The 22,871-nt window shown below is 43.1% G+C and overlaps 1 protein-coding gene and 1 long non-coding RNA gene across 3 annotated transcripts in view; one reads left to right on the top strand and one right to left on the bottom strand.

Moving 5' to 3' along the window:
- Positions 1-45: 45 nt before the first annotated feature.
- LOC134480167 (uncharacterized) lies at positions 46-8,376 on the bottom strand. The gene is made up of 2 exons (XR_010054388.1): positions 7,700-8,376; positions 46-6,317 (listed from the first exon to the last, which is right to left on the bottom strand). It is a non-coding gene; the product is annotated as an uncharacterized LOC134480167 (long non-coding RNA).
- Positions 8,377-8,696: 320 nt separating this feature from the next.
- Positions 8,697-22,871, top strand: part of Cul5 (cullin 5) — a 65,492-nt gene continuing 51,317 nt past the window's right edge. The window contains exon 1 of one of the 2 annotated variants that reach the window (XM_006243090.5): positions 8,697-20,933. In XM_006243090.5, coding sequence (XP_006243152.1) covers positions 20,685-20,933 — 249 coding nt within the window. In that variant the 5' untranslated portion in view covers positions 8,697-20,684. 2 annotated transcript variants of the gene reach the window in all.

The raw sequence follows: 22,871 nt of genomic DNA, 5'->3' as shown, positions 1-22,871 counted from the left end.
AGGCTGGATGTTAACTTTAGAGATCTGCCTGCTTCTGCCTCTGTGTGCTGGGATTAAAAGTTTTAACTTACTGCTTGAATAGGCATGGAAAGGACATTTTATCACAGTGTTTTATAATATGTCTATCTGTTCTATGCTATACATTGCGAAGTATATCTAATTACCCAATGAACCTGGCATTTTTGACACTGTAAGGCTCTTATGCTTAAGCCATAATGACTTAATGTGTGTGAAAAGCAAAGTGGTTTGTATAAAGAACACTAAGGAAAGAATCAGAGAACATATCTCTAAGCTACCTTTGCCTGCTTTTTTCTGGTTTATAAAATGAGCCTACCAGACTCATTTATTTAATTCTATAGAGTTATTCTGAGAATCAAGCAGATGGTGTTAAAGATTTGAGTGCAGAAAGCATAATACAGGGGCTGGAGAGATGGCTCAGTGGTTAAGAGCACTGACTGCTCTTCCAGAGGTCCTGAGTTCAATTCTCAGCAACCACATGGTGGCTCACAACCATCTGTAATGGGGATCCAATGACCTCCTCCAGTGTATCTGAAGACAGTGACAGTGTACTCACATACATGAAATAAATAAATAAATCTTTAAAAAAAAAGAAAGCATAATACAAGTGTTATGCTGGTTCTGGACATATCATTATGTTTACAGTGGGTAAGAATTTTCTTGAGTTCTTTCTTTTTATTTATGTGTGAAGATACTAGAAGACAGTGTGTTTTCATGGGCCCAGGGGAGCTCTTGGCTGGTGTTTGCCTGCTGTCCTTCTACCTTGAGCTGCTGTTGAATTAGTGTTTCTCTAAAGTGCAAACAACAGACAAGAAAGCCCTGGGAAAATTAATTCAACCAAAAAATCGTGTCTGAAAGTATTTTGTGCAATTTTGAAGTAGGTATTTAATTGTATTTTAAAATATAAACACTTGTACATTTTCTAGATTTGTGTATTTTTAATAGTACTCATGAAGAAAAGAACATCAATTATGTCACTATGAAAGTTTTGGATATTTATATTGTCAATATTTTTATGTCCCAAGGCTGTTTTGTGGGAATGAATGCAAACTGGCCCTCCCCACACAAGTCTATTTTTACTGTAACAATTTTGAATTCCATCACATCTAAAATGGAGTGACTTAAAATGCAGAATATCTAACGGTTTCAAGTACAGTTACCTGGGTCTACTTGTCAAGCTAAAAAACTGCGATTGAAAGTGTGATTTCATTTTCTGTGGACACCTTTTATATTAATGCTGGATAAAGACTAAAGTCTTGTCTGAAGGATAGGATGTGTTCCATACTCAGAATAGAAGCTGGAAGAACAGATGGGAAGAAGGGGACTCCAACAGTTGATACTTGCACAAGCAAGTTCTACAACTCTGTGTCTCTCAACTCTTTGGTTATCAGGGTGTATGTGGTGTGTGTGTGTGTGTGTGTGTGTGTGTGTGTGTGTGTGTGTGTGTGTGTGTGTGTGTTTGATGAAAGTAAAAGGATAAATGGGGCGCCGTTGATTTTACTTTATGGAGGAGGTCTTTCCCTCCTCCTATGAGGAGGTATTATCAGTGTGTGAAATCTGGGCATGCTAACACACACTCTGGAGGTAGAGGCACACAGATTTCTGTGAGTTTGAGGCCAGCCTGGTCCATGATGTGAATACTAGGACAGCCAGGGGCTATGCAGAGAGACCCTATTAGTAAGTAAAAACTAAAGATTTAAGGCTGCCAGAGTGTATACCCTTATCCCCAAATCAATCAATCTATCTATCTATCTATCTATCTATCTATCTATCTATCTATCATCTATCTATACATACACACACATATACATATGTCTGTATGTATATGTGTATATAACTGACCTTTTTAATATATTGTTATAAAGGATGTGGACTATCATGCCAAAACAAAGTTTTACTGTAGACAAAAATATTTTGCCCAGGTTCCTTAGAAGTCAGACACACACCTTTAATCCCTAGCACTCAGGAGGCAGAGGTTAGGCAGATCTCTCTGAATTTGAAGCCAGCCTGGTCTACAGAGCAAGTTTCATGTTGGCCAGAGTTACATGGTGAGACCCTGTCTTTAAAAATAGACATACCTTGGGCTGGAGAGATAGCTCAGCGATTAAAAGCACTGGCTGCTCTTCCAGAGGTTCTGAGTTCAATTCCCAGCAACTACATGGTGGCTCACACCCATCTGTATTGGGAGCCAATGCCCTCTTCTGGTGTGTCTGAAGACAGTGACAGTGTACTCATATACATAAAATAAATAAATAAATCTTTTAAAAAATAGACATTCCTTACTTTATATTAATATTACATTTAAATTTATTTAATATTATATAAATTTAATACCAATAGATGTAGCTAATTACCAAATATTATAATTTTATGAATGAACAAAAATCTACTTGGTGTACAAGAAATGTGTGCCTGGTTGACACTGCTCACCCTCAGTGCTAACACTCTGAGAACATGTAATGATGTGATGGTTACTATGTGTAAGCTTAGACACAATGTTCAAGTGGTCAGGATGCTTTTCAAGGTGACGTTTATGTTTTCTGCATCTTCATAGGAGCAAGTAAAAGAGAGTTTCTGAGCCTGGAAACCTGAAGTACTTCATGAGTTTTCTTTACACCACTGAAAAACAGAATCTGGATTAGTGAAAACATTTTAAGGGGCTGGAGAGATGGCTAAGTGGTTAAGAGCACTGACTGCTCTTCCAGAGGTCCTGAGTTCAATTCCTAGTAACCACATGGTGGTTCACAACCATCTATAAATAAAATAAATCTTTTTAAAAAAAATGCATTTTAAGAATGATGTTTGTTTTTTTATGGCCCTTAGTTTAATGAAGAGCAGAACTTCCAAGAACTTCCAAAACTTCAGAGTGCTCTGAATTTGCATAATTCCTTAGATCTGATCAAATAAAAAGGATATAAGCAAGACTAAAGATCCATTTGGATCCATATGGTTTCCTCATAGTTGCCCAGAAGGACTTAAGTTGGAAAAGCAAAGGGAACATCATCACCTCTAGGGGGAAATCACTCAGAGTTGATCTTTTGTACTTTAAAATAGTAAAGTAACAGGGCCAGGTGTGGTGTTGCACTGCTATCATCCAGAGACAGCAGGGTCACTGCTATAGAGCAAAATCCCTTCTCAGTCAACAGTAAAACAGACGCCCAAACAAAGCTACTCTTACAAATCTCACAGTTGATACATTCATGCTTCAGGACCTTAATGAACCTCAAATGCTTGCACCAATGTTTTCCTGGGCAACCAATCTTCACCTGTGAACTAAGGGACAATACTATTCTTTTGAACATGGATGAAGTGCTATGCGATCCGACACTTCTATAACAGCAGACCATACTTCTCTAACTAGACCAGAGCCCTGAGCCGTGGCAATCCGATCAATCACAACACACTCTCGATCACTTGCTGCACACAGTGATGGTAAAGAAAGAAAGAGTCCTTTAAAGATTCATTACAAACAAATGTACCTTGCTATCTCTCTTGGTAAAAATTTTGTCTCTATTAAAATAGTGCCTAACATACTGTTGTAACTGTGCCATTCAATGACTACTAACATGGTTATGGTATTGAATTATGCCTTTTAAATGTGAGTTCCACATATTTCGCTTTAGTATATACATTCCATGGGAGGATACATGTTTTTCTGTCACCATCTCTTGGTATTTTTTCCAAAATGACAAGAAAAGTGAAGTATGGTATAAACTTGATCTATATTTTAATGGTACCTGGTTTAAAATAATGAAGACTATGACAGAAGTCTTCAAAACTATGGACCGAAATAAACAGTTTAACAAGTTAATTAGTCAAATGTTTTGTTATGGATACAGAAAGCTGAAAGCATATTCCTGATCACACAGTCTTCATTTCTTTTGACTGTATAAAACAAACCATTTGGCTAGCTTCCTATTTTACAACCAGGACATTAGTAAACCAGGGTTACTCAAAGAAACAGAATCAATATTAAGCTAATAGGTGAAGATATTATTGTGTTGTATTTGTTACACCGCCAATTTGAACCTCTCTTGTGGAGACTGTCAGTTCCAAAATATTCAGGCTGGAGACTCAAAAGAACCACTGCTGCAGTTGGACTTCAAAGGCCATCTGTCTGCCCAGAAACAGTGAAAACGGTCAATACTGACAATGATGTTAAAGGCAGTCTTCTGGAGGATTCCATGTTGCTCAGAGCAGACCAGCTTCTTCCTTCTATTTAGCCCTTCAATTGATTAGATGACACTGACCCACGTTATGAAGGCTGAGATGCTTTACTCAAAGTCTACACTTTTAAATGTTAACCTCTGCTGCTGGCGTGGTGGCACATGCCTTTAAGCCCAGCACTCGGAGGAAGAGGCAGGCAGAGCTATGTGAGCCTAGTCTATATAGTGAGTTCCAAAAGGTCAGGGCTATGTAGAGATCCATAAAATAGGAAAAGAAAAGTTAATATCCTCCAAGTATACTTGCACATGCACTTCTAGAATAATCAGTAATGTCATGGGCTCAGCAAAGTTGACACATTAAATAAGCCACCCCAAAACCTAGAAAAACAAATAGATCCTCCTGCCTCTGCTTCTCAAGTGCTGGTTCTAAAGGTATGTACCACCAACGCACAGCCCAGTGTTCAATTTTAAACGTTAACCATCAAGGAACCATGTCTAATCACTTTTTTATGAAGTTGCACAAAAGCAACACCTGCCTGCCCCCTGAACTTGACACACATTATGACTGAAATCATGTGGTCATTAAGTGTTGTCACAAACTATATTAATATAGTCCTACTGTTGCTGTTCCTACCAGGAAGCCTGCATGACCTCTCCTATCACCAGCTTTGGCCTGCATAAGTGAGCTGCAAGAAGTGAGCTTTTTGGAGAGAGAGACAAATGTCCTTTTATTAGGATAGTTTCTACTGCCCTTTCTGAGGGAGAGCCTGTCACTTTACATAGTACATCCATTTAGTATGCTTAATTTTCTGGGCAGGCCTGTTAAGCCTTTATTCTATGGTCATGGCAGGTCTAGCATTCCAACAGCAGTTAACATGGACAGCATTCTCTGCCTTCCAGAGGTCATCCTAGAAAAAAGTTGGCACTATCTTCCAGGATTCTTGCCAGAGTATTAAATCTAATATTCCTGAAAATGCTCCCAAATCAAGAATATCTCCCTTACTAACACCCCCCCCAACTGCTTTTTCCTTGGCCTTCTGACCAAGTTTCTTTAAAAAACCAGTGGCAAGGGCTGAAGAGCTAGCTCAGTGGTTAAGAGCACTGACTGCTCTTCCAGAGGCCCTGAGTTCAATTTCTAGCCACAACATGGTGGCTCACAACCATCTGTAATGGGCTCGGATGCCCCCTTCTGGTGTCTGAAGACAGCAACAGTGTACTCATATATATAAAATAAATAAGTCTTTAAAAAAAAAAAAAACAACAAAACACTGCAAAGCAGGACATAATGGTATAAGCTTTTTTTTTTTGGTTCTTTTTTTCGGAGCTGGGGACCGAACCCGGGGCCTTGCGTTTGCTAGGCAAGCGCTCTACCGCTGAGCTAAGTCCCCAGCCCCCAGCCCCTGTGGTATAAGCTTTTCATTCCAGCACTTGGGAGGCAGAGGCAGGCAGACCTCTGTGAATTTGAGGCAAGCCTGTCTATATAGTGAGTTCCAGGACACCCAGGACTACTAGAGAGACAGTTTCAAAACAAAACACAAACCAAAAACATTACCTAAGAACAAAAAATCAAAAATTAAAACAAGACAAAACAGGAAAACAGTGGCAGGCACAATTCCTAGGCCCTGTCAGCTGCAGTCTTAGAACTGTCTTTTGTTTTGTTTGAGAGGGATCCACCTGCTTCTTGGGAGATTAAAGGTATAAAACTCTTTGGGTTGTTCTGCTTAAAGATGTTGTTCTTGTTTAAAGATGATTTTTACTGTCCTCCCGATATATCTCCTGAGTACTTTAAAAATTATGCTAATGTGTTTCCTGCATGCACATATGAATGCCATTGGATCCCCTGGAACTACATAGAGTTGGCTGTGAACCATGTAGGTGCTGGGAACTGAACCTGGTCCTCTGAAAGAGCAACAGTACTATTAACTGTTGACTCCAGTCCCTCCTGAAAATATTTTTAAATTAGTTTGCCAACTTAAAAAAAGTAATTTATTGGAATTTTAATAAATATACAGGTTAAGTTTGGAGAAATCATATCAAGGGTAAATGTGACAAGATGTTCCTGCTGGTCTGACCTGATTCCCTTCTAAACCACAGACGTTGAAGGGGAATTTGTACTTCTGCAGCTTACTCCACCTGTGATGGAGAAAAAGTTTAAAAGACAGGAGACAGGGAGAAATGACCCTTTCAAGATATAATGCCCATTGCAGCTACAGTGTAAATGCCTTAAGCCCTATTTTTTTTCTGTTATGTTTGTTCTCAATTGCTTCATAATTAGCATGTACAATTAACACTTTCTGAAATCATTAATAGATTGTATACAGGGAACCAACTAAATGGAGCTTAATGAAGCAGGAGTCTCAAACTGTCTCAGAACTGATCCTGTTTCAATGAAGTAGGCTTGGAAGACTGAAAGAATAGTACAGAAAGGAGGGGCCTGTGAGATGACTCAGTGGGGAAAAGTACTGGCTGCTAATCACTACACTATGAGTTCAATCCTAGGAACCCACACTGTGAAGAAGAGAACACTCTTGGAACTTGTCCCTTGACTTCCACATAAACATGCACTGAGCTATACAAACACATATATACATAGGGGAGCTGAATGTGCTAGTACACACCTATAATTCCAGCGTGGAGAGACAGAAAATTTACAAACCAGGACTACATAGTGGGATCCTGTCTTAAAACTATTAGAGGAGCCAGCTATGGTGACACATAAGGTGACACATGCCTTTAGTCCTGCACTTAGGAGGCAAAGGCAGATAGGTCTCTGTGAGCTCGAGTCTAGCCTAGTCTACAGGGTGAGTTCCAGGCTCTATGTAGACAAGGCTACATAGAGAGAACCTCGGGAGCAGGGAGAACCAGTAGAGAAGGTAGCAATATTTGGGTATTAATGTGATCTCCTTGCCTAGACTTATGAAACCTGACCATGTTTTAATTGTATAAATTGTATAAGTAATGTTCTGGCTAGTTTGAAGTCAACTTGACCCAAGCTAGAGTCATCAGAGAGGAAGGAAATGCTTCTATAAGATATCACCATAGGCAAGCCTGTTGTGCACTTTTTAAATTAGTGATGTGAGGGAGCCAAGCTCATTGTGGGTACAGATACTCCTAGGCTGGTGGTCCTGGATTCTATAAGAAAGCAGGCTGAGCAAAACATAAGGAGTAAGCCTGTAAGCACACTCTTCCATGCCTTTTCATCAGCTCCTGCCTCCAGGTTCCCACTTGTTCTGAGTTCCTGCCTTGGCTTCCCTCAATGGACTGTGTGACTCAAAACATGTAAGTGAAATACTTCCCTCCCAAGTTTCAAAACAGCAATAGTAACCTTAAGACAGGTAAGTAGCTTATTAAGTTAAAAGAGGAGGAGGAGGAAGAAGAGGAGGAGGAGGAAGGAGAGGAAGAAGAGGAAGAAGAGGAGGAAGAAGAGGAGGTGGTGGTGGGCTGGAGAAATGGCTCAGTGTTTAAGAGCACTGACTGCTCTTCCAGAGGGGCTGAGCAAGCACATGTTGACTCACAACCATCTGTAATAGGATTCGATGTCCTCTTCTGGTGTGTCTAAAGAGAGTGATAGGGTACACACATACATAAAAATAAATAAATCTTTAAAAAAGAGAGAGACCACAATCATCGCACTTTACTATTATACTTGTGCACAATAAAAATGTTCTAGTAAAACTAACTTTAGATATAATTTTATTAAGAAATTGAGTTTGGGTCTGGAGAGATGGCTCAGCAGTTAAGAGCACTGGCTACTTTTCCAGAGGTCATGATTTCAATTCCCAGCAACAACATGGTGGTTCATAACCATCTGTAATGGGATCTGATGCCTTCTTCTGGTGTGTCTGAAAACAGCTACAGTGTACTTATTATTACATTACATAAAATAAATAAGTACAGTGTACTTATTATTACATTAAATAAACAAATAGACAAACACATCTTTTAAAAACAGATTAAATTCTGAGAGTTGGAGCAATAGCTGGGTGGTTAAGAGCACTGGATGCTCTTGCAGAGGACCTAAGTTTAATCCCTGGTAGTTCATAACCATTTGTAACAATAGTCCCAAAGGATCTGATACCCTTTTATGACCCTGGAGTCATTGCACACATGTACTGCACAGATATCTAACAGGTAACACCCGCCCACACACAAAATGATATAATAAAATAAATTTTAAAAGAAATTGAGGGGTCTGGAGAGATGGCTCAGCAGTTAAGAGCACTGACTGCTCTTCCAGAGGTCCTGAGTTCAATTCCCAGCAACCACTTGGTGGCTCACAACCATCTGTAATGAGATCTGATGCCCTCTTCTGGTGTGTCTGAGGACAGCTACAGTGTACTTAAATCTTTTTTTTTAAGATTTATTTATTTATTTATTATATGTAAGTACACTGTAGCTGTCCTCAGACACACCAGAAGAGGGCATCAGATCTCATTACAGATGGTTGTGAGCCACCAAGTGGTTGCTGGGAATTGAACTCAGGACCTCTGGAAGAGCAGTCAGTACTCTTTTTTTTTTTTTTTTGGAGCTGGGGACTGAACCCAGGGCCTTTCGCTCGCTAGGCAAGCGCTCTACTGCTGAGCTAAATTTCCAACCCCAGCAGTCAGTACTCTTAACCACTGAGCCATCTCTCCAGCTCAAAATAAATCTTTTTTAAAAAAGAAGAAATTGAGTTCTCTGTGGTTAAAACAAAATCTTTTAAATCCCATTAGTAAAATTACTTTCATTTGGCTTATTCTTATTTTTGAAACCTTTGAGAATTTAAAAACAATTTTCATATTCTTTTTCTTTTCTTTTCCTTTCCTTTTCTTTTATCTTTTCTTTTCCTGCCCCCTCCCCCCCGCCCTTCAAGACAGTGTTTCTCTGTGTAACAGCCCTGGCTGTCCTAGACTGGCTTTGAAGACCAGGTTGGCCTTGAACTCCTGGAGATCTGCCACTATACTCTGCTCTATCTTTTGTTTTTCTATTTGCTAATTAGACTAGCTAAACTTGTTTGAAGTTTTCTGGTAAGAAAAAGTAGATAATTAGTTATGCAATTGTGTATAAGAAAACAAGCATTAGAGATGCTGGGAAGTCAGGTACTTCTTTACTCCTAGCACTTGGGAACTTGAATCAAACAATTACACAATTACAGGACAATCAGAACTATGCAGAGAGGCGCTGTCTCAACACCCACCCTACCCAGCAAAACAAGAAGTACTTGCCTTGTGTTTCTTTGAATTTGTCCTCTTCCTGGATCCAGTCCGGGTGAGACAGCAGCTCTTGTCATTGAAGTTAATTGTTATACCACAATTGTTACAGCTGAAATAGCATTTGGAACATTCTCCATCTCAATTGCTGTAAGCAGACCCGTGGCCACTAGGGGAACCAGAGTGCCAGGTTGAAGAACAGCCCTAAGATTCTTGACTTGTCTGTAGCTACTTGAGATGGAGTAAACCCGAAAGGGACAATGAACCAAAGGGGTCTAGAGGGTAAATAAACAGAAACATCAGAAAATCCAGGACAATCTCCAGGTTTATCACTCCTCTCCTAACAGAAGAGTTGTGGGAAAATTCTGCTAATTAAGGTCAAAGTCTATCATTGACCAGATAGCTTTCTGAGCTCAGCAAAAATAACAGGACTCCATCCCCTTCTCTGACCTTGTCTAAGGAGTTTAATCTCGCCTCCCCCATCTCTACCTGCAGAATATCGCCTAGCCTCAGAATATAGGTTCAACTTCCTTTCTCATACAGAACCTCTTCTGCTACCCAGTGAGATTCCTGAAATGCTTGAAATGCTTTCCCATGCTAATGGGGCAGGCATTTCAATACCCTAAGCCCATTCTGGATGTTCCCCCAATATAAGCGTTGAATCATTCCAGGTAAAGTTGATCTGCCTCCCTGCAGCTGGTCCTGGTGTGTTAACGAACATATTCACAGGGTTTCTGAACCCCTCACTTTCCTCCTCTGTGCTCCTTTTGCCCTTGTGGACACCGATGATCCTGAAGGCAGGGATCCTCTCAGAGAGTTGGGAGATATCTGGAGAATGAGGCAGGAGCTGGCCATCTTTAGAGAAGAGGCCTAGAGGAGCTAGTTTTGGGTGAGGCAGCCTCAGGGAAGAAGGGAAGAATTAGGTTTGGAAGAGAAGAATTTGCTCTTCAAGGTAAGATTCACATCTAGAGCCCTTTGTCTCTTTCTTCGATATTTTTCTCCTGAAACCATCCTTCAGTCAGAATAGGCATCCAGTCACAAACTGGAGCCCCAATTCTGTCAATCACCCACACTCTGCTGGAAGATAATTAGCCTCCAAGAAAGTTCAAAGGCTGCCAAGTTGGTAAACACGAAAGGTCAGGTGAAATATGTTTGTTCCAAAAACCATACAATGGTCAGTGGGTTTCAGGTTGTGATACTCTGGTTATCTGTTTTTGTAATATTTGGAACCTTTAAACATTTTTCTAATATTTCAGCATTTGAAGATTGCTTCCCTCATAAATATTATTGGTTAACATTAGTTCATGAAGAGCCATGAAAGAATTGCTGACTATCCAACAGTTACTTTTTAGCCACAAAGTAAGTGGTCAGCTCCACGTTAACATCCACTATCCCTGGGCCCTAGCCATCCTCCAGCACAGGTAAGACAAAATGCCCAACTTGTAATGTCCATAGCCTTATGCCACTTTCCAAAGGAGATGAGGTTTCCCTCAGAACATTGGAAAGCATCTCCCTTCAATACCATCTCCCATGCTCCACTCCTACGGCTGGTATCTGCAAACTAAGTGGAGTCTGGTTATCTCCATAGCACTGCTCTATGTCTTTTTAGCACCAAGCTTAAAGTTGTTCCTGGGACCTCTTTGCTCTCCAGTACCACTTTCAGATCATATTATCTTTCCCTCTTCTGGTAAAAAACAAAAATAAAACTATTTTGTATTAGCACTCTAAGCTCCACCCCCACAGTTACCTGGCAACAGCCAGACATGCTTGACACTATAAAAGGGGTTGCTTGCCCTCTTCTCACTCTCTTGCTCTTGCTCTTGTCCCTTTGTCCCTTCTTTCTCCATTCCCCTTCCCCCTTCTTTCCACATGCTCATGGCCGGCCTCTACTCCTCTCCCCCCCACCCCCTCTCAATCTCTCTGCCCTACTGCCCTCTTAACTCCCCTCTCCATGCCCTAAATAAACTCTATTCTATATTATACTGAAAGAGCGTAAACGGGGAGCCGCGTCTCTCACTCCAATCGTGGGATGGGGTGCCCCAAGGAATCACGAGTAGCCATCTTGATGTAACAGCAGGAGGTAGCTTTTATTAACGAGATCCCTATTAGCAGGATCCCGGGTTGATAGGTATCCCATACAGGAGACAGAGGAATTGACCCCGAGCTTCCAAACTCGGGGGGTTATATAGGGGCATTCGCGCGGTTACACATGATTGGTCAATTCAAATGGTGCACAGTTACCTTCGGCGCGAAATTACATCAGCAAGGAGTACGTGCTCTCTAGCAGCTCTGCAGGCAGGCAGGGTGGCTCATCTCACTCAGGGGGGTGAAGGAAGGGGAGGGGGTGGCTACAGATGGTCAATGTCCTTGGGGCTGATAGCTGGTCCGGCAGGTCCTATCTCTAACACCCTCTCAGGCATGTCCTAACTTTTTGAAATTTTAATTCTTCAATACCATAGTGTGGCTGGTCCCTCAGGGGTAAGAGATGCCTCAACATTGACCCACTGAGGCACCCCTTTTCCCCAGATCCCCATACAACACAATCCCCCTGTGTCTGTACTTTAAGTTTTTTTTTTTGTTGTTGTTGTTTTTTTGGTTCTTTTTTTCAGAGCCGGGGACCGAACCCAGGGCCTTGCGCTTCCTAGGCAAGCGCTCTACCACTGAGCTAAATCCCCGACCCCGTCTCTGTACTTTAAAATACAACATTAGAGGGGCTGGAGAGATGGCTCAGTGGTTAAGAGCACCGACTGCTCTTCCTGAGGTCCTGCGTTCAAATCCCAGCAACCACATGGTGGCTCACAACCATCTGTAATGAGATCTGATGCCCTCTTCTGGTGCATCTGAAGGCAGCTACAGTGTACTCATATACAATAAAATAAAATCTTAAAAAAATAAATTTATTAAAACAAAAAAAATACGTTAGTCAACACATCATTTTGTTTGGTTTGGGATGAGGTTTTCCTATGTAGCTCAGACTGATAGCCCTGCCTCAACCCTGGGATCCTTCTGCCTCAGTTTCCCAAGTGATAAGATTATAGGCATGTGTCATCACACCTAGATCAATGCTCATCATTGTCTCTTAAAAAAACCTTGTTTTTCAGTTTCCCCTTGATCTTGTGCATGTGGGATAACTATCCAGGAACTCCTATTTCACCATCATGTACAGGCCCTTCTAGATCATTTGTATTCATTCCTAATGGAATTAGGTGCAGACACCATTATCATTGTCTCTAACAAATTCCACGTTATGATAATTCTTAATGACTTCAATATCTGTGTAGTTAGGTCACCAATGTGCTAAGGTTTCAATAGATTTTTTTCTTGCTGAGGTCGGTATGTGTGTGTGTAATGTGGGTGCAGGGTGCCATTGTGCTTCTGTGGAGGTCAGAGGACAGCCTTGACAGCCGTCTTCTCCTTCCACCTTGCTTGCCGCAGGCCTGTCTTGTTTAGCTCGTGTGCTTCCCACTCCAGGCTAGCTGGCCTTGGACCTGTTTGCTCAAGAAGCAGTAGTATTACAGACATGTATTATCATGTCCAACTTTTATGTAGGTTCCAGGGATCCAAACTTAGGTGATCAGGCTTCTGTGACAAAAGCTTTTAGCTACTCAGTTGTCTTCCCAGTAAAAGGGTTTGGTTTTTTTGTCTGTTTGTTTTTGTTTTGTCTTGTTTTCCTTTTAAGGTAGTGTTTGAGACAAGAGGTTTATGTACAAGTGGTGTATTTGGGAGCTAAGTCAGGTGGCAGGAGCAAAGGAGTAGACGAGTAAGTTAGGGAGGAAGAGTTAGTGCCCTTAGAGGTGAGCTACAAAGGTCAGTATCATGAACAAAAAGAACCAAACCTGGTGGGTACTCTGGTAATCATTCTGAGAATTCCACAGAATTGTATACCAAAGACTAGGGACTGGGGCATTATCCACTGGCTTGTTACCCTACTGTTTGAGGATTGGTCCTGAAAATATTTGCTTCCTTAGGCTTTACTGAACTTGTCTGTGACACTTGTGTGATTCTGGATCTTTAGAGAAAATCCTGAAATTGAAGTGCAAAGAAGTGTGCCTGTCAGGTGGGATTTTGTCACAGGGAATTTGATCACATAAAATGTTTACCACAGTGGCTGTTGAAATTAGAATTAGGCCTACCCCATATGACTGGCCAACAAAGTATCTGGATGCCTGGCTTTTCAGTTCCCAGATCTGTTGTTCAGTGTCCTCCCCCTTGATTATAGCTTAGCCTTTGGCACTACAATGGTTATTACTACTAACAGCCTACATCCCTCTCACCCTCCAATGGTTGTCTCCTGTCTTTCCAGCTGGACTTCTCTCATTTCAACAACCCTTAGGTCTGCCAAGAACCACCCTCGGCTTAGAGAGGGATTCTGAGAGAAGGGGTGTCTGGGAGTGGAGAAAACAAACAACTTGAAGTCAAATCATGGTCCAAATCGGAGGCCTACATTCTGCTCAAGACAGCTTTCCAGGTTGCTTTTTCTCTTTCTGATTTCTCTGGGGTCTCCAGACAGCTCTCCGTTGTTATTCTAAAATCTTCTCTGGATAGCTCTTCTCTTGCAGGTCCTAAGTCCAGTCTTTTATTTTACATATCCATCCAGTCCTTTACTCAGGTTTCCTTTGAATCAGCATCCATGACCCATCCCCTTGACTCTTAAGAGACAGCAAGCACACTTTCTTTGGTTTTTTTAACATGGCAAAAGAATTCAGAGGTCTGTTTGCCTTTGTTAAACACAGACAATATGGTTGAAGAGGTGGCTCAGGAGTTAAGAGCACTGACTGCTCTTTCAGAGGCCCTGAGTTCAATTCCCAACAACCACATGCCCACAACCATCTATAATGGGATCCAATGCCCTCTTCTGGTGTATCTGAAGACAGAGACAATGTACTCACATACATTAAATAAAAAATTAAATTAAAAATTAAAGTTCTGGCAAAATAGTTGCAGGATGGCATGTATGGCTGCCCAGGAATCATGGTGCATGTGTGTAGTCCTTTTACTCTCCCACCACTGAACATAGTAATGTGCTATCTTCTTTTCTCCTTTCTGCATAAAATTTCACCTCATCCTATGAACTGATGATGTTGACTTCAAGGAAGGAAAGCAATCAACAGAATCTTCAGCCTGTGTTAGATGACCCAGTGGTTAAGAGCACTGTCTATTCTTCTAGAGATCCTGAGTTCAAATCCCAGCAACCACGTGGTGGCTCACAACCATCTGTAATGAGATCTGATGCTCTCTTCTGGTGTGCATGAAGACAGCAACAGTGTACTTATATATAATAAATAAATCTTAAAAAAAAAAAAAAGGACCTTCAGCCTGCCTTGCTGTCTGTCTTCTGCATTGCCAGGTGCTTCCAAGGTAGTGTTTCTGTCTTCCTCTCTTACTGAATGTGAGTAAGAAAGTAAGGTCATGATCCAAATGCTGGCTGGAGAGAGAGTACTTGCTGTTCTTGCAGGAGACCCGGGTTCAGTTCCTAACACTCACATGGAGGCCCCCAAACATCTGGAATTCCAGTTCTAGGGGATCTGACACCCTTTTCTGGTCTCCACAGGCACTGCATAGACATGGTGCACAGATGTACATACATACAGGGTCTCTCTATGTAGTTCTGTCTATCCAGGAACTGCTAGGTAGATCAGTCTAGCCTCAAACTACTCAAAGATCTTCCTTCCTTGCCTTCTAAGTGCTGGGATAAAAGGCATACACTACCATAGCTAGCTTACATTTTTTAAAGAACAAAACAAACATAAGAGAAGGGCTCAGCTGTTAAAAGCACTGGCTGCTCTTGCAGACTACCTAGGCTCAATTCCCAGCACCTATATGGTGTCTAATAACCATCTGTAACTCTGGTTCCAGGAGATCCAATGCCCTCTTTTGACCTTTGGCTGGGTGGTGGCAGAATATGCCTTTAATCCCAGCACCCCACACGAATCTCTGAGTTCAAGGTCAGCCAGATGTATAGTTTGAGTTCCAGGTCAAGACTACACAGAGAAACCCTGTCTTGAATAACCAAACCAACCAACCAACCAACCAAACAAACAAACAACAAGCCAAACAAAAGAGAGAAATCCACATGTGTGGCTGTGAGCAGTGGCATATCTGTGGTCCCAGTATTAGGAAGGCTGAGAAAGAGAAGAGAACCCCAGTCTTCCTTGGGCTTGAGCCAAGTCAAGCAGCCAAGCCTGCCCTAGAGACCATCAGTTGAGGAGATGTATAGTGGCCCATCAGTAACAAAGCAGTGGCACCTCAGCAAGAGGAGGCTGAAGGACTCATGGAAAATTACTGTAGATTATGGAGGGCTGGATGGGGTAGGATCTATCATGCCATTGTAGTCAACCCACCCCAGTTCCTTTTCAAATCACTGTGACAAAACAGCCAAACAAAAGCAAATCAAGGAATGGTTATTTTGACTCACAGTTCAAAGTACAACCCACCATCATAGTAAGTAAATGAAAATGAGGACATGACCACTCCTACTTATGGCTGAGGTTTTTATATAGATATGTGAGAGAAGACAGCCAGAGGCATCTGGCAGAGTCTAGACTGAGCATGGACAACAGACTGAACTTAGCTATTAGAGGAGAGGGAAGGGGAGGGGAGGGGAGGGGAGAGGAAGAGAAGAGAGGGAAGAGGAGGCCAAAGTGACCAAGAGAGTGCATTGGAACCAAGAGACCTAGAGTGCTTATAGCTAAAATGGCTCTTACATAGGGATCAGAAGCTTTGGGAAGGGAAGTCCAGCTACTGGGCTGGAGAGGTTTAGGTTGGAGGAGGGGAGCTTGGATGAGTCACATTACTACCTGAGAATTATCCCTAGGTTTCTCTGAGATCGAACAGTAAGAAAGGCAAGATGGCTGCCAGAGTGCAAAACAGATGGTCACACTGGAAGGAAAGAGCAACAAATCCTACTTTTTTCTCCCTTCCTTTTTCTTCAGGGTAGGATCCCCAGTTAGTGTGGATCTCCTCATGACAATTAACCTAATCTAGAAAATCCCTCACAGATAAGCCAGGGTTTGTTTTCATAGTGATTCTAAATGCTGTCAAGCAAAATTAACTGTCACACTAACCTTGTTGTCTGGGTTTGTTTGTTTTGTGACTGGGCTTACTTAGCCCAGGTTGGTCTAGAACTCGCTATGTAGCTGAGGATGACCCTGAGTTTCTGCCCTTCTGATCCTCCTAAGTGCTAGGACTAGGTCGGCAGCACCTCTCTGCCTGTTTTATGTGCATGTTGAGCAAGGACTCTGCCAAATGAGTTATGCCCTTTGGACAGAATTAATATAAACCATAGGATTGTTTCAGACTGTACTGACACTGCAGTCACAGTCAGGACGGGTTAGGGCCAAATATCCAAGGTCAAGGGTGGGCTTCCTCCCCATGAGTTGTTGGACAGGGAGGTCCCCTCAAGGATCTCCCCAACCAAACCTTAAGGCTGTTTTAAGTCCTTGTTTATGGTATTTATCAGCCTGAGAATGAGCACAGAACTCCCTCCTAGTTTTCATACCTCAATGCAATATGCAGGCTGCTGGGGAAGGATTGTCTTAGCAACAAGAGTCTTGCTTGGTATGGCTTTTTTTGTTTGTATGTTTGTTTTTTTGAAATAGGGTTTCTTTGTGTAGCCCTGGCTATGCTGGAACTCTCACTGTAGACCAGGTTTGCCTCAAACCTTGCCTCTGCCTCCCAAGTTCTGGAATTAAAAGGGTGTGCTACCACGGCCCAGCCCTTGATAAGGATTTTTTTTTAAAAGAATTATTTATGTATGTGAGTACACTGTAGCTGTCAACAGACAACAGAGGAGGGCATCGGATGCCATTACAGATGGCTGTGAGCTACCATGTGGTTGCTGGGAATTGAACTCAGGACCTCTGGAAGAGCAGTCAGTGCTCTTAACTGCTGAGCCATCTCTCCAGCCCTGATAAGGGTCTTACACTGAGAAATGATACTCATTCCTTGGTGCACAGTGGCATGACTGTTGGGAGTGTAAACAACTAATTTTAGGATTGGACTTTGGGTCTGTTCCACAAGAGAAAACTTACACACAGTGCTGTAAACCGGGACAAAAAGCCAGTGGCTGGGGAGGTCTTAGGCCTCAGTGGAGAAGCAACTGCTACTTCACTGTTAAGTGGGTATTGTGTGCCTAGTAAATTGCCTTTTAAACATTTGTGATTATACACATAATTACTGCCGCTGTCAGCTTAGGCTATCCTGGAGGGATTTTTTTTCCCTCAGTGTACTGCAGAGACTCATTAACCAGTTAGTTGGCCTCCTGAGAAGAACTGTTGCTGTGGCAGTGGCTAGGTGCTCAGCTTCCCAGAGAAGAAAACAGTCAGGCACCCACAGTGCTCCCCCAAACTGCATAAGCTCAGAGAGCATCACAGAAGTGAGGATGGAAAGGACATAAGCCAGAGGAAGGGAGGGCGGGTTGTGTAGCTACTTCTTTACTGAAACGTTTCTTCCTAAAGGGAGGAGGGAGGTTAACGAGACTCAGGAAGCAAATCTTAAAGCTCAAAGGTTAAAAACTGTTTTGACTAGTGTTCTCTTGGTAATTGTGTTACCCAAAAAACCTGTTTGCAATGTTCCACACGTAGGCTGAAGAAAGCCTGCCCCCAGCTGGCTCTGATTGGTAATAAAGAACTTCTATACAGCCAATGGCTGGGCAGAGGGTCACAAGACCTTGAGTTTTGAAAGGGGTAGGAACCAGACAAGATGAAAAGAAAGAGGACAGAATGTAAGAGCAACCAGAGAACAGGGCCAGACTGCCTCGTAAGTATCTGAGTGAGTGGCCACCGGCTGCCTTGGTAGCACGGGAAGGGTTAGGAGTTTCAGGAGTACCAGAGGGGAGTGTTTGCTAGCAGGGGAAGGTTTAGGAATGCTCAGCCTTTGAGCTAGTCACAGCATGTCAAAATTAACTGACGTACATGTGTGTTGTGTGGGTATCTCTCTGTGTATATCTATGTGAATACAGAGGCCCTCGGAGGCCAGAAGCATGAGATCCCCACAGAACTGGCGTTATGGTTGTGAACCACCAAATGTGGGTGTTGGGAACAGAACTCAGGGACCTTCTCAGACAGCAGGTATGTTCTTTGCCCCAGAGTCATCTCTCCGGACTATTCCCCTTCTATTTTTGCATCCTTTGTTTTGTTTCCTTCTTCACTGTTCTCTTCATGAAGTTTAATTAATACTTAAGGTTTCCACTATGAGTGATAGATTCCAGCATTCAGTATATTAATCTATTAAAAGGCATGGAATCAGCTGGCACACTCTGTAATCCCAGCGCTCAGAGGCAGAGGCAGGCAGATCTCTGAGTTCAGGGCAGCCTTTTTAAAGAGCGAGTTCCAGGACAGCTACACGGAGAAACTTCTGTCTCAAAAAACAACAGAACAAAACCAAAAATGTATAGAATCATGTCTTACATATAGTAAGAATTATACACTTTACCTCTAATTACACTGTCTATATGTATAAATTATACACTGTTTTTATATCAATGTCATATTTAATCTTTTTTAAAGATTTATTATTTTATGTATATGAGTACATTGTCACTCTCTTCAGACACATGAGAAGAGGGCATCAGATCTCATTATAGATGGTTGTGAGCCACTATGTAGTTGCTGGGAATTGAACACAGGACCTCTGGAAAAGAGTAGTCAATGCTTTTAACCATTGAGCAATCTCTCCAGACTGTCATATTTAGTCTTTAACTTTTTAGAATTTTATGTGGATGAATTTTTGCCAGCATGTAGATTTGCACACCAAGTGTATGCCTGATGCCTATACACAGAGCCCCCTAAGTGCCAGAGTACCAGTGCTCTAAAACTGGGCCATTTCGCCAGTCTTTATATTTAATTTTTGCAAAAGCGCTGTGATTTAGATGTTTTAATACTAATTTCACCAACAAGAGAACTAAGGCTCATTGTGGTCAAGTAAAGCATTCAAGGTCTGAGAAGTAGATCTTAACTCATTTTAAGCATTGTGTGGCGCTAATTGGTCTGGAAGTCAGAGTGCTGAAATTAAAGGTATGTTCCACCACACCCTGCCCGAAGCAGAGATAAGGAAATTTTGGCCATTTCGGAGGGGAGCACATACCTATAATTCTACCAGTCATTCTGGAGGCAGAGAAAGGCAGATCTCTGTGAGTTCTAGGTCAACCTGGTCTACATAGAGAATTCTTGGCCTTCCAAGAATAACATAGAAAGACCGCTTCAAACAAAGCTACCTGGAATGCTTGGGGCAAAAGGAGATTTCAGGCTTAATATATGAAATAAAATCCTTCAGAGTAGAGCCTGAAAGTCTGCTTTTCTAATTAGCACCTCAGATTAAGATGAACAATGTATTAGCAATGTTTGAGAAGCTTTTGGTTTTTTTGTAGCCCTGGCTGTCCTGGAGCTTGCTCTGTAGATCAGGTTGCCCTCAATCTTACAGAGATCCTCCTGCCTCTGCTTTGAGTACTGGGATTAAAATTGTGGAACAGTGAGAGATGAGTTTCAAAGAAACAAGTTTGACACCAGGTGGTGGTTTCCCACACCTTTAATTCCAGCACTTGGGAGCCGAGGCACCTCCAGTATAGCCAGGGCTATATAGAGAAATTCTGTCAAAAACCAACCAACCAAAGAAACAAACAAACAAAACCCAAAAAGAACAGTGCTAGGAACTTGCGTAATGCATTAAATTACAGCTAAACGGAGATAACCCTGTATAAATTATATTGTCTTCCCTTGATCAGAGATTTGTGATCTGAAGCGATGCAATTTGGAGAAAATACTGTAGGGTGCTCTAGGATATGTCTTAAGGAGTCCAAGATTAATAATCACTTCTTGAACAAGCCGGGCATTCTTTTTTTAGCGGAATAACAGCAGGTTTGTGCATCAGTCACCAAACAAATAATATACCGGGCGCCTTCTCCATGTCAGCATTTGCGGAGGACAGCAGTAAAAAGCCTTCCAGGCTAATCTAATCCAGAGCTCTGAATAGCAATCCCGATCTGGGGCGAGCGCGTGAGGGCTGCTCCGGCTCCAGCCAGCAGAGGGCGCACTCCCACCCTCCGCGCGGCCTCGGGACCCAGTGGCTTGCTATCGCCTGGGTTGCTCCCGAGCACGCCCCCGCCCGCCGCGTCACGTGACACCGCCACGGAACCTGAGGTGCGGGCCCTAAGCCGAGCTAAAGTCGTTGCTGGCGGCCGGGGCGGGTGCAACCCCAGAGGCAGAACCGAAGACGAGTTGGGGAGGCCCGGGGAAGTCGATACTACCTCTTCCCGGTCAGGTCGGCTCCCTGTCCCTTCCCACCATTCGCCGCTCGCGTCTCTTTAAGCGTTTGCATGCGCTCTCTCGCGTGGGCAGGCCGGGGTGACCATGTAGCGGGAAAGCCCGAGGAAGCACGGGTGCCTGGGACGAGCTCAGCGCTGACGGCACGCCGCTCCGGCGTCCCCTGCATCCCTCGCTGCGGCCTGCGGGGTCCTGCTGGGAACCCCGGCCTCTCGAGGAGGCCTGGCCCCGAGAGCCGCCAAGTCTCGCCGCGTCTCGCGAGAGTCCAAGTTGAGAACATGGCGACGTCTAATCTGTTAAAGGTAAGCCCCTGACTGCAGCCCGGCTTCTGCTCGGTGACCGACGCGTTCAGCTCCTGGGGAAGGACCGGGCTCCGTGTGAGCAGCGAGATGTGAGAGTGTTTCGGGGTTGTCCACCGGAACGGGAGCCGGGGTGGCTGTTGCCCGAGCACACGGACGCCGGGCCCTGGCCTCGGGGTCCAGAGGATCTGGTGGTTCCTCCCGCCGGCTGATTGACTGACTCGGAGCGATGCTTTCAGGGGATCAACCCAGGCTGGAAGCGAGAGCAGTGTTGCTGGGCCCGCACCAACCCGCCATTGTGACTCTTGGGGTCCGTTTCTTCTGGATGGAGTGTCAAAGACATAACAGGGAAAAAAAATCCCAACAAAATGCTACCTAGCAGGTTTCAGTGGCTTAACTCCCAACCCCATTTTTTAATTTCTGTTCACACTCTGGTCTGCAGGAAATGCGAGCCAGACAGCAGTGCCTACCACTTCACCCCCTTTCTCCCTTTTCTGAATGTTACACCTTCCCTTCAGTTCTCTCACGCTTGACTTCCTATTTCCACCTCTCTTCTTTCTTTCCTTCCTTCTTTCTTTCTTTCTTTCTTTCTTTCTTTCTTTCTTTCTTTCTTTCTTTCTTTTTTTTCCTTGAGGAACTGTCTCCCAGCCCCGACCTCCCATGTAGGACATCAGGTGGCATCCGATAAAGTTCTACCATTCTTTTAGAGTGTAGAAGAGTTTTCATTAAAGAAAGCATTGAGAAGTTTTTAAATACCAGGAGAGGCTCAGGGCAGGCAGATTGATAAAAAATGAGGACTATGATAAAGACATGAGTCAAGTTTGTGTTTTTAGTAAGAATTCTGTCCTAAAGCACTAGCTGAAATGGGGCTAGTGATGACCTGAGGGGACATAAACATATGTTCTCAGGCTGTGTGAATGAATAATAATAATAATAGAAAAGGCTCCTCTCCCCTAAAAGGGGTCTCATTGACCCCATCTTGGCCAGAACTTTCGATGTAGCCCAACTGGCCTCGAACTCACAGAAATCCTTTGTCTGCACTGAGATTGAAGGCCTGCAACACCACTTGAGGGGTTCCTTAAAAGGTCTTCCTGAATTTCTATCTCTTGGGTTTTTGAGACAGGGTTTCTCTGTGTAGCCTTGGCTGTCCTTGGATTCTGTAGACCAGGGTGGCCTTGATCTCTGAGATCCTCTGCTGACCCTCCCCACTCCCAATAATGAAATTAAAGGCTTGTGCCACCATGCAGCAAGCCATGGGTTGAATTTCTGTCTAACAGCTGTATGACTTTGAGCTAGTTCCCTAACCTTAACAACTTCTTTGACCAAGTTTCTTCCTCCATTTTTGGTAGTACTTTTGAGAGATGAACTATGTAAAATGCCTAAAAACAGCGACTGGCACTTAATATCAGTACGCTAAAGCACTAGAAGAACCATTTGAAACTGGGCCTGGTGGTATTGGTCATTCCCAGTATGATGTGGGTCACTGAGGCAGGAGGACCTAGCCCAGACTAGGTTATGTAGTGAGTTGAGACCAGCTGAGGCTACATTATAGACTAATTCGCAGGAAAGATTTACTCTACACGGTTATGTTTTTCAAATTTTCTAATGTGTACATGAGTGCAGACATGCCAATAGAGGTCAAAAAAACAATTTTTTTGTCTTTTGTTTTTCAAGGTAGGGTTTTTCTGTGTAGCCCTGACTGACCTGGATCTCACCCTGAAGACCAGGTTGGCCTCAATAGGATCACTTGCCTCTGCCTCCCGAGTGCTAGGATTAAAGGCAAGCATCACTGATTGGCTAAAAGAACAACTTTTGGGAGTTTTCCCATTCTGTCTGGGTTCTGGAGCTCAAACTGAGGTTGTCCGGCTTACTGGCCCCTAGGGTTTTGGGGGTTTTTGGTCTTAATGTATTTTATTAATGTTTTGAGAATTTCATACATGC

The sequence above is a fragment of the Rattus norvegicus genome, chromosome 8, assembly GCF_036323735.1.
Source record: "Rattus norvegicus strain BN/NHsdMcwi chromosome 8, GRCr8, whole genome shotgun sequence".
NCBI lineage: Eukaryota > Metazoa > Chordata > Mammalia > Rodentia > Muridae > Rattus > Rattus norvegicus.
This window is presented reverse-complemented; position numbering and strand designations above follow the sequence as displayed.